The 14,417-nt window shown below is 56.7% G+C and overlaps 1 protein-coding gene across 2 annotated transcripts; it reads left to right on the forward strand.

The window, feature by feature from the left end:
- Positions 1–482: 482 nt before the first annotated feature.
- On the forward strand, positions 483–14,211 carry CSF3R (colony stimulating factor 3 receptor). Of its 2 annotated transcripts, none has more exons than XM_019430234.2 (17): positions 483–637; positions 1,712–1,766; positions 3,710–3,793; positions 5,914–6,210; positions 7,128–7,251; positions 7,401–7,588; positions 8,418–8,587; positions 8,702–8,855; positions 8,948–9,027; positions 9,454–9,661; positions 10,638–10,826; positions 11,205–11,306; positions 11,933–12,079; positions 12,194–12,334; positions 12,571–12,664; positions 12,907–12,985; positions 13,403–14,211. In XM_019430234.2, exons 3-17 carry the CDS (start codon positions 3,730–3,732, stop codon positions 13,880–13,882), a joined length of 2,517 nt encoding a protein of 838 aa, XP_019285779.1. In that variant the 5' UTR covers positions 483–637; positions 1,712–1,766; positions 3,710–3,729; the 3' UTR covers positions 13,883–14,211. The 2 variants fall into 2 exon arrangements, with proteins under 2 accessions (XP_019285779.1, XP_019285778.1); XM_019430233.2 differs by having other exon boundaries at positions 484–637; positions 12,904–12,985.
- The last annotated feature ends 206 nt before the right edge of the window (positions 14,212–14,417 follow it).

The raw sequence follows: 14,417 nt of genomic DNA on the forward strand, positions 1-14,417 counted from the left end.
TCACCAGCTCATCCCCTTATTTTGTTCCCAGAATCCCCATTTCTCCATCGCCTGTCCATGGTGAAAAATGTAGCAAAGAGGGGCACTGTGAGTAAGGTGCTGGGTCACAAAATTTCCTGTAACCTAGAAGCTGCCGCCTAGAGTACTGGGAGGATCAGAGCCCCAAGGCTAGAGCCAAAGAGGCTTAGAGCCGAGCGAGTCTTCGAGCCAGGGTCTGTCTCTGACTGATGTTCCCCCAGGAGTGGACCATGGGAATGGCACCCAGGCGGGTTGAAGCCTGGGCCCTGGCCAGCCTCAAAGCTTTGAGGTCAGGAAATCCGGAGGCAGGGGAGAGGGACACCGTTGCCACATTCCCCGGCCCCTTTGAGACCCCCGAGGCAGGAAGGCTGCCCGGCCCCACCGGCTTCCCTCCCAGGCTCCTTCCTGTGCCTCAGCGACTGACAGCGCAAGGGAGAGAAGGAGGCCGGGCAGGTGTTGCAATCCACAGCTCCTGGGCCTGTCACAGACTGAGCCATTAACGACAGGGCTGGGGAGAGAAGCCGGCCTGCGGCTGTTTTCAGGAACTTGCCCTCAAAAGGAGAGCAGAGACGGTTCTCCAGGGCGGTCCTCCAGGCGGGTGCCCGCTGCAGGCTCCAGCGTGAGTAGGGGATCCCCAAGGAGGGCTGCATCTCCGGCTTGACGAGTCCCAGGTCCACTCTCCCCCGAGCTCTGCCAAATGCCCGTATGCAGGCCTGGGACCAGGGCTCCTGCCTTTCGGATTGGTCCCTGGGAACCAGGAGCCCTGGACACTGAATGTCTTTGACCAGGGCTGCCTCCTCTTTGGGGGTAAGGGGTGTGCATCGGGGAAGTCATAAATAGCCGAATATTTCTTTGGGGACATCAAGCTGGGCTCGGGGAAGGACACAATCGCCATCCCTCTCCGCGTCCCTGTCTCGGACCCTGTGTCTCAGCCCGTCCCTGTCTCCCCTGTTTCTGTCTTCCTCCCCAGCCCCTCCCTGGCCTGGGCTCTGGGTCTCTCTCTGTCTGACTCAGAGTCTTGCTGTGCCTTCCCCCATCTCTTACATTTTCCTCTTGAATCTTAAACTTTTTTGGGGACCTCTTGCTTCTCAGCCTTGAGTGCTGGGGTCTCTGGGTCAGCGTCCTTATCTCCTGGGCTCTTTCTTTCTCAGAAAGAATCAGTCCCAGATTCCTTCCCCCCAGAAAGAATCTCCATGTAGGAGAGTAAACACAACAGGGGAGAGAGGGTGTGAGCTGGGGAAGGGAGAGCAGGGGAGAAGGCTGAGTGCAGGGAAAGGAGAGGAGAGCAGGAAGACGTGGGTGATAGCAGTGCCTCCAGGAGGCAGCGGGTTCGACTGGAACTGAGCGGGAGAACCGGGCAGATGGCTGGAGAGAAGGCGAGACTGGGGTCCCAAGGAGCCACAAGTAGGGAACCCCGAAATGGGGCTCTGAAGCCATGCCGTGTGACACGGATCAAAGCAAGGTGGCGGTCCTGGGGGGCGGTGACCACACAGCCTATAAGCGGGAGAGGAGGCCAGGAGGGTTCTGGATTCCATGATGCAGTGCCCCGCTTCATGGCCCGTGAAAACAACCAACGGTCCCCGAGGGCTTCTTCTACGCAGGCTCTGCGCTGAGCGCGTTTATCACAGACCCTCTCAGTGCATCCTCACTACAGCCCTGAGAACGGGGTGCTGACGTTCTCCCTCTTTCACAGATGGGGACGCTGAAGTTCAGAAAGGTGAAGTAACCTGTCCAAGGCCACAAAGCTGGTAAGTAGCGGAGTCGGGGCTGGAGGCTGGTCTAACTCAGAGCCGGACTCCCCACTTGTCTACATACCGGGCCCCAGAGAGTGAGACCACGCTCCAACAGACCCCAGATCACTCTCAACACTCTCAACTGGGGTAGGGGTCACCCAGGGCTGCAGTGGGGGACCAGAGACTGATGTCAGACATGCCGACACTCAGCAGCAACCCAGGGGGAGGATGCCCGGCCTCTCAGGGTGGGGTTTGGCTACCCATTGTGGACAGGAGTCAGAGGACAGGGATGAAGTGGTATCTCACTGGGCACAGGCTGGGCCTTATGCTGATCCTTGCTAGGGCAGCAGGGCTGGGGTATGATCAAAAGCACAAAGAAATGGAAACCAGTGTCCCAAAATCTGGGCCCAGGAGGCTAAATCTTCCCCAACAAGTGTGTGGGGGGGGGGGGGAAGGCAGGGCGGTTGATGCTAATCAAACTGGTATAATGTAGTAAGAAAGCTGCCGACCACTGATTAGTAGACCAGGGTGCTCTGAACAGTGGTGCGGGTTTCTCACTGCACAAAGCTGCCCAGCTAAGGAGTAAGTAGAAGCTGAAATCCAGTCTATTCTTCAGTTGCCAGTTCTTAGTGTGAGCCTGCATCTGCCCAGAGGAAGGGGCGCTCTTTTCCTGATTTGCAAAAAAGTGACTTACGGGCTAGCAGTCTCTTGGCATCCTGGTACCGAAGTGTATACAAATAGCCCAGGGGTTGGGGTAAGGCCCCTGCCTTGGGTATCTGGGAAGTTCTTATTCATACCCCTGCCTGGGAGGAAGAGAAAAAAGGAGAGAAGCTTTCCCCCTTCTGAGCACAGGGGGTCTGCTGGGACACCACTTACATGCATGTGTTCCTATATGTACACTCAGCTAGACAGTGATTTCCACTGACCTGCCACCGAGGGTGCCAATTAGTGCTGAAGAAGCAGGTGCCTGGCCCCAAGACCCCAATGGGAGCAGAATGGAAGGTTAGGCTAGAAGCCCGCCATGGCAGAATACCTTTGGCATACTTCCAGAAACAGAAACTGGAGGCTCCCAACAGGCAGGCACTGTCGCCAGGACCACAGGGCACCTGGCCCCAGAAAACCTCCAGAGGTCTATGCCCAGAAGCGGGGGTGCATGGACCCCCGTGTCCTCCCTTTCCCACCATCGCCACAGAGGCCAGCCTCCCCCAGGTGTAACCTAACAGCCCCTTGCCTCAGCTACTCCATGCAATTATCACTTTCCGCCAAGGGGCGCCTCTGACCTTTCTGGCATGGCTCACTCAGGAGAACATGCCTAGTGCTCACGCGTGTGCAACCTGGACGTGCCAGGAAGTTAACACCCCAAAGAACAGCCCTTGACTGATGGGGGATAGAAGTCAGTAGATGAATGTTCCCATCCTCCCTCCTGTTCAAGGGATAAATTGTCCCTTGGGTGGATAGTTCTGACGTGTGTTCTACACGGCTCCTCGGAAGGTTCCAGCAGGATGGAGCCCCAAGTCTGTGATACACCCTTATGTCGGCTTTCCCTCCTTACCTGTGATCATTCTCCCCACCCCCTCACTGTTCCTGGGATCCTTCCTATTAAACTACCTGTGTGCAAGCCCAGCTCAGATAAAAGGGAAGGGGGAAGAATGCTATTCCTTGACGCTCCTGTCCCCGCTCTCTCCTGGAAGGCAAATATAATAACAACAGTGGCAGTCACTCACACAGTCATTTCCTACATGCCAGGCACTATGCGAAGCCCTCGTCTTGCACCATTTCTTGTCTTCCTCCCAAAGCCCTTTGCAGTATAGGCTGTTGTTACCTCCATTTTGCAGACAAAGAAACTGAGGCTCAGAGAGGTCAAGTCACCTGGCCAAAGCCACACTGTGGCAGAGCAAGGGTTAAGCTCAGCTCTTACTCCGAAGCCCATGACCTTCACCATCCCCCTCTACCTCCAGGTGAGCACCAAGTTGGCACTATGGTGGAGCTGGGAACCTGGAGCCTGACCAGAGCTGCCCTGATTATCCTGCTGCTCCCCAGAAGTGAGTGTGGCCGGGGATAGGGGTGCCGTGGGGAGGGAGAGGAGTCACAGCGAGAAAGACAGAGTGGGTGGAGGTGGGAATCATTTCCCTGCACTGCCACACTGCTCCTGGGGTTCCCAGAGAATCAAGGCTGGGCCACAGATGTGGGGTAGCCGGCTCCCACCCACAGAACTCTGCGGGCAAACCACCATCCATGAGGAATGGTGAGCGGGCCTGGGCTGGTCAGCCTGGAAAGGGCTGGGTGACCCAGGCCTTGTCTGCAAATCTCTGCCAGGCTGTCAGAAGGAAGCTCTGAGTCCCCTGCAGGCTTCGTGGGCAACAAAGAGATCAGGGTGGGAGCCACAAGGAGGCAGGATTCATCCTGGAATCGGGAAGCCCAGGCAGAGCTCCCCAACTATGGAAACTCTATCTTGAGAGGTAGAGAGCTTCCCATCTCTGGGGATATGCAAGCCGAGGCCAGGGTTGACAGGGAGGCTGTGCAGCAGGGGCCAGCACACTTTGCTTGATAGGACTATGGAGGCCACATACAGTCTCTGTTGCATGCTCTTATCTGTTTTCTGTTCTGTTTTCACCCTTTAAAAATGTAAAACCCACTCTTCGCTGGCAAGCCATACAAAGCAGGCCACCCTCAGCCCTGCTGAAAAGGATGCAGTGCCTGGAGGAGTTCTGGAGTGCACAGTTTTGCGAGGTCCCTTCCAGTCTGAAATTCTGAGTCTGTGAAGTGATGGGAGCCCCACGTCGAAAGTCATGAACTTGCTTCGTGATCCTGGGAGAATCCCTTCTCCTCTTAGGGCCTCAGCCTCCTCATCGGCAAAACAGGCCCAGGAACACATGACAGAGGAGAGGAGGCATGTGGGGGGGGGGGGGGCAAAGTGCAGCGCTGCCTTATCTGTTTAGACAAGAAATATTCACGGAGAGCCTACTCCGTGCTAAGCTCTAGGAATACAGTCGTGAGCCAAACAGCCAAGGTCTCTGGCCTCACGGAACTTCTGGCCTGATCTCTGGGGAGACAGACAAACAACTAACCACATGGCTCCGTAATTAGGAAGGATGAAAAGAGCTTTAGGAAAGTTCAGGGCACTTGGCCTGGTCTGGTTGATCAGGCCCTGGTCTGGTTCCCCCAAGATGCTAAATGTTAAGCAGGTGAGAGAGAGGAAAAAAAGAGCCCCTGAAAAAGGAACAGCAGGGTACAAGGATCTGGAGATTGGAGAGATCGTGGCATTTTCAAGGAATAGGAAGAAGGCCAGAGTGACTGCCGACGAGAGGGGGTGGTCTGAGCTAGAACTGGGAGGCGTAGCATGGACAAGGCCAGGAGGGCCCTGAGAAGGACCTGGGTTTTCATCATGATCGTGGTAGCAAAGACATTGATGGTGCCTGGCATGTCATTACATCTAATCCTTGCAGCAACATGAAAGTAGGGACTATTTTTCATCCCCATTTTACAGATGAGAAAATTGAGGCACAGAAAGCCTCGGTAACATACCAGGATCACACAACGAATAGGCAATAGAACAAGGCTCTGAACTGAGACGGTCTAGTTCCAACATCCATGCTCTTACCCACCGCACGGCTGCAGTGCTGAAGCGCAGTGATCCGGAGGCAGTAACACAATCAGATCTGAATTCGGAGAGCTGGGGCTGTGGGCTGCCTATCATTCCAACCACCGTTTTCACCACCTTTGGGGAGGGTGCTGCAGGGGGGACCTGTCTCTGTCCTGCGGTGTGCTGGAGCTGGCTTGCGAGACCTAAGGGTGCACGTTTCCTCCCAAGTTCACATTCAGTGATGTCACACGGGTGGCCGGAAAATCAGTCTTGGTGGGAAATATTTACACCAGGGAAAGCAGCCCATACTACAAATCAGGATGTGGCTTTCTTGTACAGTCAGTTGATAAGCATTGATCAACACATCATTTTCTCTCCCTCTCTCTCTCTCTCTCTCTCTTTTGCCCCTGAGAGCCCCTCACCGTCCCCATAGACATTCTCCCCTTTCCAGCCCCCATAACTTCGGCGGGGAGGCAAGAAGGTAAGGGCCCTGAGTGTCTAGGAGTCCAAAGACTTAGCTTTTTGGCCCAGCTCTGCCAGGCACAGGGGTGACTCATGGCCCATTCTCTCCCACCCCAGGCCTGGAGGAATGCGGGCACATCAGCCTCCCAACCTCCACTGTCCGCCTGGGGGACTCCATCACAGCCTCCTGCACCATCAGCCCCAACTGCAGCCACCTGGGCCCGGAGTCACAGATTCTGTGGAAGTTGGGAACACAGCTTCAGCTCGGAGAGAGGCAGCTGCGTCTGGCAGATGGAAGCCAGGAATCCACCATCACGCTGCCCCCGCTCAACCGCCCGCGGGACCTTCTCTCCTGCTGCCTGCGCTGGGGCAACAGTGTGCAGATCCTGGACCAGGCTGAGCTGTGGGCAGGCTGTAAGTCCCTGCGGCCGTCTACCCACTCCGCCTCCGTGCCCTCCTGCCAACACGAATAAGAGCTAGGATTCACCGAGCACTTGCTCAGTAAGCACATTATGGGCATGGTATCAGATAACCTTCCCTACAAGCAAGGAGTGCTTTTTTTTTGCAGATGAGGAAACTGAGGCTCATTTGGTGAGGGGCACAGGCGAATAAGGATGTGGCCGAGATTTATATCAGCCGGCGTGGCTCTGAAGTCACTGTAGTAACCACTACTCCATATGGCTGCCACATAAGCCCAACTACCCAGCCACTGGAGGGTGTGCCCAGGGAGGACACACTTTACCATCTGGGCCTGCTCTCAGTTTCTCTGCAACTCAGTCTCAGCCCTCTGCTCAAACTGAGAAGCAAGGAGACGATGCCAAGCCAGTGCATGAGGAGAGAACTAAGACCAGGTTTCCTTGTTAAGAGTCACTAGGAGTAGAGCAAACACTTACACAGCACCTGCCATGTGCCAGACATCGCCCTGAGCGCTTTGTACATAGTGAGTCACTCAGCCCTACCCGGGGGGTAGGCATATCACCATCGCCCCGTTTTACAGATGAAGAAACTGAGGCACAGAGCGGCTAAATGACATGAAGATCACAATGGCTAATAAATGGCAAACCCAGGATGAAAACCCAGACCTACACGGTCACGGTCAAAGGGGGCCGAGCTGAAGGGGTCGGAGGCTCTGTGATGCCCGCCCTGTACATGCCTATAATTTGACTTGCCCCAGGGATGCCCCTCCAGGGTCACCCCGAAGGAGGCGAGCGAGTAGACAAGGTGACCCCAGAGGGAACAACCCCGAGCAAGGAAACGAAAATAACTGGTTCCAGTCAGAGCTTTCTGAGTGGCCCTACTCCAAGCCCTCACTCTCCCCACCCTTCGGGCAGACCCTCCCGCCGCGCCCCACAACCTGTCCTGCCTCATGAACCTCACAACTAACAGCCTCATCTGTCAGTGGGAGCCAGGACCCCACAACCACCTGCCCACCAACTTCACCCTCAAGAGCTTCAAGTAAGGAGGGGTCTCTGGCCCCGTTCCTCTGGGTCCTGGGGTGGGGCATGGGCGGGAGTGGGGCTGGGGGAGCCAGAGGCAAACACGGGAGGGAGAAGGGAGCCTCGCTTTCTTCTTCTGCTAGACACCCAAGCCTGGCCTATTGGCAGGAGCCGGGACAACTGCCAGACCCAAGAGGACTCCATCCTTGACTGCGTGCCTAAGGACGGAGACAGCCACTGCTCTATCCCACGCAGATACCTGCAGTTGTACCAGCACATGGGCATCTGGGTGCAGGCAGAGAATGCACTAGGGACTGGAAAGTCCCCACAGCTGTGCCTCGTTCCCATGGATGTTGGTGGGTGACGCTGGGTGTGGGGGAGGGGAAAGGCCCCCACAATGGGCAGATCCACAGAGGCACAGAGAGGGACTCCCAGACCCAGTGACAGACAAGGAGATCCTGGATGGCCTAGAGATAGAGGCAGACGAGAGAGACAGAGACGAAGTGGAATGCAGATGGGGACAGAGCTACGGAGACACAGACACACAGACGTGGGAGAAACACCGAGGCAGGGAGACACGTTCTTTCAGCGAGCTTCTTGAAGTGCCCACGGCACACTAGGCAGGCGTTGTTCTAGGTGCTGGAGACCTGAACGAAATATCAGAAGTCCTGCCCTTGGAATGTTACGTTCTAGTGGGCAAAATAAATAAAATAGAATGTCAGGCAACCAGAAGTACGAGGAGGGAGTTAACACAGAGGGGGAGGTGGGGAAAGCCGGGGGTGGGGGACAATTGCTCTTTCAGTAAGGTGGTCAGGGGTGGCCTCACTAAGAAGGTGACATTTGAGAAGATCCTTGAAGGAAATGAGGGAGCAGGCTGCTGGATATCTGAAGGGTAAGATCTCCAGGCAGAGGGAATGACGAGTGCAAAGGCCCCGGGGCAGAAGGATGAGACAGAGACCTAGGGAGAGACAGACACATATATACAGACAGACCTCCAGAAACATGATGACATGGAGATGAAGAGACACAGAGAGACGGAGAAAAAAAGAAGCAGGCTGACAGAGACCCCAGGGGTGGAGACCCCAGGGCAGAAAACGGAACAACAGGCAAAGAGAGAAGCAGGAATAAGGCAGAGCCCTATAGGATGGGGCAGGGAAGGTTTCTGACAACCCCTCCTCCTTACAGTGAAGCTGGAGCCTCCCACACTGTGGGCCCTGGCCCCCAGCCCTGAGGTGGCCCCACCCCAGCCAGGCTGCCTGCTGTTGCGCTGGGAGCTATGGAAGCCGAGCCTCTACATAGAACAGAAATGCGAGCTGCGCCACCAGCCACAGCTCGGAGAAGCCAGCTGGGCCCTGGTGAGGTGGAAGGCAACCTCAAGAGCCTGGAGTGGGGGTGGCTGAGGGGAGGGTGGCTGAGCTGGGCCTGAAGGGCACAAGGATCCAGGCTCAGAGCCACGGCCATCCCACCAGGTGGGCCCCCTGCTCCCTGAGACCCTCCAGTATGAGCTCTGTGGGCTCCTCCCGTCCACAGCCTACGCCCTGCAAATGCGCTGTGTCCGCTGGCCCCTGCCTGGCCAGTGGAGCGACTGGAGCCCTAGCCTGATACTGACCACCGCACAACAGGGTAAGTGGGTGGGGAGGGGCCAGGAGCAGCCATCAGGACAAAGTCCAGCCTTTGGGGCCCTCCCTGAGCCCCTCTTCCTGCTCCGTCCCCAGCCCCCATCGTCAGATTGGACACATGGTGGCGGCAGAGGCAGCTGGACCCCAGGACTGCGGATGTGCAGCTGTTCTGGAAGGTGACCCCTTCTGAAGGCCATCCCTCCACCCCTGAGACTTCTCCCAACCCAGACAGATCCCTGTGGGCTGGGGCTCAGGACTCCAACAGTTCTGGGAGGTTTGGATGCATTTGTATGTGATTTGCATGCACTTTGCATGCACCTAGGAAGCTGGGTAGCATCGTTCTGGAGAGACTACAATGTAGGACTCACCTATGGCAAAGAGTCAGCTCAGGGAATGGTTAAGTGCCAACCTGCTCCTTCCTTTCCTCCCTCCTAGGACCTGGCATGGGGAACAGGGAAGAAGGAAGGGAGGGAGGAAGGTTGGCTCCCAGCCTGTGGGGGCTCAGTTCCTATGACCCACCCACCCCATCTAGAAGCCCTTCCCCACTCAAGATGAGCCGTGCGCCCCCACCCCTTATCTTCTTCTTCCTGTGTCCACCGCAGCCAGTGCCCTTGGACAAATACAGCGGGCAGATCCAAGGGTACCTGGTCAGACCACCAGGCCAGACTGGGGCAGTCCCAGCCCTCTGCAACACCACGGAGCTAAGCTGCACCTTCCACTTGCCCTCGGAAGCCCGAGAGGTGGTCCTTGTGGCCTATAACACAGCCGGGACCTCTCATCCCACCCCAGTGGTCTTCCTGGAGAGCAGAGGTAAAGGGCGCTGGCGGCTAGTAGAGTGTAGTGGGTGAGCACGTAACGTTCAGAGGCTAGACTGCCTGGGTTCACAACTAGTCCCGTCACTTGCTAACAGTATGACCCAGGCAAGTGACCCCTGGCCTCGGTTTACTCACCTAGCAAAGGGGGACAATCCAGTGCCTACCTCAAAGCCCTGTTGTGAAGGTCACATCCATTAAGACATGTGCCTGGCACCACGTTCCCGCTCAGTATGTGTTAGCTACTCTCATTATCATCAGCCGGAACCAAGTTAAGCTGGTGGTGGTACCACACACGCTCCCATTCACTCACACGCTCACAAGTGCAGACGCTCATAGACATGCATTTGCGTGTGCGTGTATGCACGTGCGTGCACGCGCGCACACACGCACACACACACACAGTCCATTCTGCCAAAGAAGATAGGAAGAAAGCCCTACATTTTCCCGGCTGGAACACGGTCCCTGCGTTAATTGCTCATTCTCAGGGGATCGGCCACCACCACCCCCAGGTTCCCCTGAACATGGGTCCTCACAAGGTGACACCAGCGATAACAAGAGCTCGTACTCCAACTTATGAGCCGCATGACCTTCGGCAAATTACTTAACCTGTCTCAGTTTTCTCCTTGATAAATTGGGGCCAGGGTAGCGCCTTCCTCCTAGGACTCTTAGCGGACTCAGTAAATTCACACGTACCAAGGCCCATAGCCGCACAGACCATGAACTACACAGCGTTAGCACCGATCCCTGTCAGACACTCCTCGGCACGAGGCACTGTGCCAGGCTTGTTCTAGGCATCATCTCATTTGATCTGCTCCAGGACCCTTACAGAGGAGCAAACTGAGGTCCTGATGTTGACTTACTCAAGGCCACCCGGTTTGTAAGTAACAAAGCCAGGATTTGAACCCAGGCTTCTGGCTCTGGGACCCGCATTCTTCTTGCTTTTGCTCTCTCACCTCCTACCCTGTCTCCAGGCCCACCCCTGACCAGGCTCCACACCACAGCTCGAGATCCCCACAGCCTCTGGGTGGGCTGGGAGCCCCCCAGCCCTCGGCCTCGGGGCTATGTGATTGCGTGGGGCCTGGGTCCCCCCAGCCCCAGCAGCAGCAATATGACCTGGAAGATGGAACACAACGGAAACATTTCCAGGACGCTGCTGCAGGGTGAGGCAGGCCTGGGGACCTGGGAGGCAAGGAGGCAGTGTTTGTCAGGCAGAAAGCAAGGGGCAGGCTGAACCCCCCTACAGAAGAAGCAGACTCCCCAGTCTTTCTTGGCTCTTTAGTCTCGTCTCATACCCCCAGAATCAGGAAGTTCTTCCCCCAGTCTAGCCAGATCCTCCCTTTTCACAGCCCTGCCCTGCCACCTTCCTAGCTCTCCTCCTTTTCTGCCCTTACGTCCATCAAATGATCTGAAGAGATAGACGAGGCTAGCCCTGCAGCACAAGGCCTGGGTTATTCCCCACTGGAGGTCTGAGGTTAGCTTCTGATCATCTGCAGAGGTTAGCCCCTCACCAGGGGGCCTGCCCCATTTTCGCTCCACAGAGAACATCAGGCCCTTTCAGCTCTACGAGATCACCGTGACCCCTCTATACCAGGACACCGTGGGACCCTCCCAGCACATCTATGCCTACTCCCAAGAGATGGGTGCGTCAGCCACCAGGCCCCTCCCAGAATCCTCCCCTCTCAACGCCTGCCTGGGACCCCACAATCAGGACTATGAGGGAACATTTCCTTCCTCCCCCACCTCTGACCCACAGGAGACCCTCTCCCAACCCTAAGGTGACCCCTGGCTTACAGTGGACCCCTGCAGCCGGACAGAAGTCAGAAACTGGGGTGACAGAAACTGGGGAGTGAGTTGGGCAGAAGTCACGAAGCGAGTCTGGCAAAAATCAACCAGTTTCCCTGAAAGAAATCAAGTGTCCTGTGTGGCAGAAATTAGAGAGAAGGCCCGCCATAAAGTCAGAGAGCGAGTGGCAGAAATCAGATAGTGAGCCCAACAAAATCAAGCCTGGCAGAAATCAGGCGGCAAGGCTTTGGAGTCAGAGAACCAAGTGCAAATCCTGACTTAGCCACTTATTAGCAGTCTGTGGAATTCAGTCAAAGGTGCTGGCAACATGAGGCTTGGGCATGGGTCCCCTTGGACTCTCTTCTCCCACTCCCCGCCATAGTGTGGCTCAGTTCTGGGCTCTGGGGAGCCACAAGATGTCCAGCTAGGCTCTCCACTCTTCCCTGCTCCCCGTCAGCCCCTGCACCTCTCTCTCTTCCGGCAGCCCCCTCCCACACCCCAGAGCTGCATCTAAAGCACATCGGCAAGACCTGGGCCCAGCTGGAGTGGGAGCCCCAGGCCCCTGAGCTGGGGAAGAGCCCCCTGACCCACTACACCATCTTCTGGACCAACGCTCAGGACCAGTCCTTCTGTGAGTCTCTGCTCAGTACCTCACAGTCCCAGAAGGCCTGGGAGGGGACGCCCAGCAGCCTTGGAGGGAGCCTCGGCATCTGGGCCCAGGCTGACCATTCTCTTCTACTCCCAGTCACCACCCTGAATGCCTCCTCCCGTGGCTTGGTCCTCCACGGCCTGGAACCTGCCAGCTTGTACCACGTACGCCTCATGGCTTCCAGCAAGGCCGGGGCCACCAATAGTACAAGCCTTACTCTGATGACTTTGGCCCTAGGTAAGGAGAGCAGGGGGCTGGCCAGCCAAGGCTGTTGGGAAGGTTCATCACCCAACGGATCCCTCATTTTGAGGCCTTGCCTGGATCTGCTAGTCTGAGGGAGGAGACTGCGCCCAACCCATGAAGCCCAGGCTGAGGGAGGAGGCCCATTCCTGCCCTCAGAGCCCAATCTGAGGGAAGAGGCCCAGCCCCACTTGCATGCACTCTAATCTCTTCTGGCTTTCCCCTCACCCCAGAGGAGTCTGAGCTGCATATCCTCCTGGGCCTCTTTGGCCTCCTGGTCTTGCTCATCTGTCTCTGTGGGGCTTCCCGGTTCTGCTGCAGACCCAGGTGAGTCCTCTCAAGACACCTACCACCTAGCTACCCCTGCCCACAGGGAACTGCAGGCTGGAGCGGGACTGTCCAGGTCCCTCTTTGCCTTCCCAGGCGTCGGGGCCCATGCCTGGCTCCAGCCCTGCACTACCTCTCTCTGTACTAGGGAGCCTTCAACTGCTAGAGCGGGTGGGAGAAACGATGGCAAGATGGGAGGGGGCATGCCTGACCCAGCCTTCACCTGCCTTCTTCTCCAGCAGGAAGAATCCCCTCTGGCCAAGTGTCCCAGACCCAGCCCACAGCAGCCTGGGCTCCTGGGTGCCCACCATCATGGTTGAGGTAAGAACCCCCATGGGAGAGGGAAATGGGGCCGGGGGCGCTGGCCCAGGCTCAAAGTAAAAGGAACCTCCCCCAAGGATGAGTCTTCAGGCCTTCCCATCACTTCCTAGCAAGGTGCCCTCCCTCTGGAGTAGAGCAGATCCGAGTTTGCATCCCAGCTCTACCCATTTCAAAGCCTCAGCCATTTCACTGTGAATTGAGGTGAATCTCACACAGAATCATTGGAGACATGCACCGAGCTAAGTCTGAAGCCCATAGCACGCGTCAGGAATGTATGAGGTGCTTTGCAAGTGTCACCCTTTGGGCTCCAGCAGAGAGCAGCAGGAATATCCCCACAACTGGCCCACCGCAGGAAGGCACAGTGGCTGGGATGACTACGAGATAAATCATGCCCTCACCCCACGTCCTTGTATCCAGGAGGCCTTCCAGCTGCCTAGCCTTCGGGACCCCGGCATGCCACCCATCACCAAGATCACAGTACTGGAGGAAGAAGAGAAGAAGCCGGGGCCTTGGGAGTCCAACGACAGCTCAGGGACCTGTGGCCTCCCCACCCTGGTCCAGGCCTATGTGCTCCAGGGGGACCCAAGAACACCTTCCACCCAGCCCCAGCCCCCGTCTAGCACCAACGACCAGGTCTTTTATGGGCAGGTGCTGGGCAGCCCCACAGGCCCAGGTCCAGGGCACTACCTCCGCTGTGACTCTACTCAGCCCCTCCTAGGGGGCCTTACTCCCAGCCCCAAGTTTTATGAGAACGTCTGGTTTCAGAACAGCCCCCTGGGGACCCCAGAGCCCCTCGTCCCAAACCAGGAGGATGATTGTGTCTTTGGGCCACTGCTTGACTTCCCCCTCCTGCAAGGGCTCCAGGTCCATGGGGTGGAGGGGCTGGGGGGCATCTAGCGCTTCCTGGGACCCCCGCCCAGGCCTGCCTCTTGAAAGGCCTGGGACATCCAGAGGAGAGGAGAATATCAGTAAGCCCACCATGAAAAAATCATCTCGTCCCAGAAAGGCAGGAAGACTACCAGTATCTCCCTATCTCTGGTCCCCAGCATCCTTCCTCCACCTCCCAGGCCCCATGGGCTGACCCTGCCTCTCACTTTAGTGGCCAGAGAATGCTTCATCCAACCCTGCCCACTAGCCTTCTGTGTTTAATTCCTGTAATTTTAGTCTCTTAAACCGGTTAAAGGTTTGGTTTGTTTTGGTTTCGAGAAACTCTTGAGTGTGCCTGAGTCTCTGTTCTTTTTCTTTTCAGGGCCCTAGCAGTGATGGGGGTACTTATCAGAACTGTTCGTTTGTGTATTCTTTCCTTCATTAATTCCACCAGCCCACATGTAGCATTTAGGTCCTGTGCTGGCAGCAGGGATTCAAAAATGATTTGGCTCAGTCCACCCTCAAAGGACTCCCATTCTAGTGGTGGAGACTTGAAAACTGGCCA

Source organism: Panthera pardus, unplaced genomic scaffold, assembly GCF_024362965.1.
Source record: "Panthera pardus isolate Hobbes unplaced genomic scaffold, ASM2436296v1 HiC_scaffold_11, whole genome shotgun sequence".
Taxonomy (NCBI): Eukaryota; Metazoa; Chordata; class Mammalia; order Carnivora; family Felidae; genus Panthera; species Panthera pardus.

What these genes read in the sequence shown, in the direction of transcription:
- CSF3R (XM_019430233.2), top strand. Translation starts at nt 3,730, where the DNA reads ATGGTGGAGCTGGGAACCTGGAGCCTGACCAGAGCTGCCCTGATTATC. An exon ending in ACTGACCACCGCACAACAGG is followed by an intron (nt 8,856 to 8,947) that starts GTAAGTGGGTGG and finishes CTCCGTCCCCAG; the next exon opens with CCCCCATCGTCAGATTGGAC. An exon ending in CGGTTCTGCTGCAGACCCAG is followed by an intron (nt 12,665 to 12,903) that starts GTGAGTCCTCTC and finishes CTTCTTCTCCAG; the next exon opens with CAGGAAGAATCCCCTCTGGC.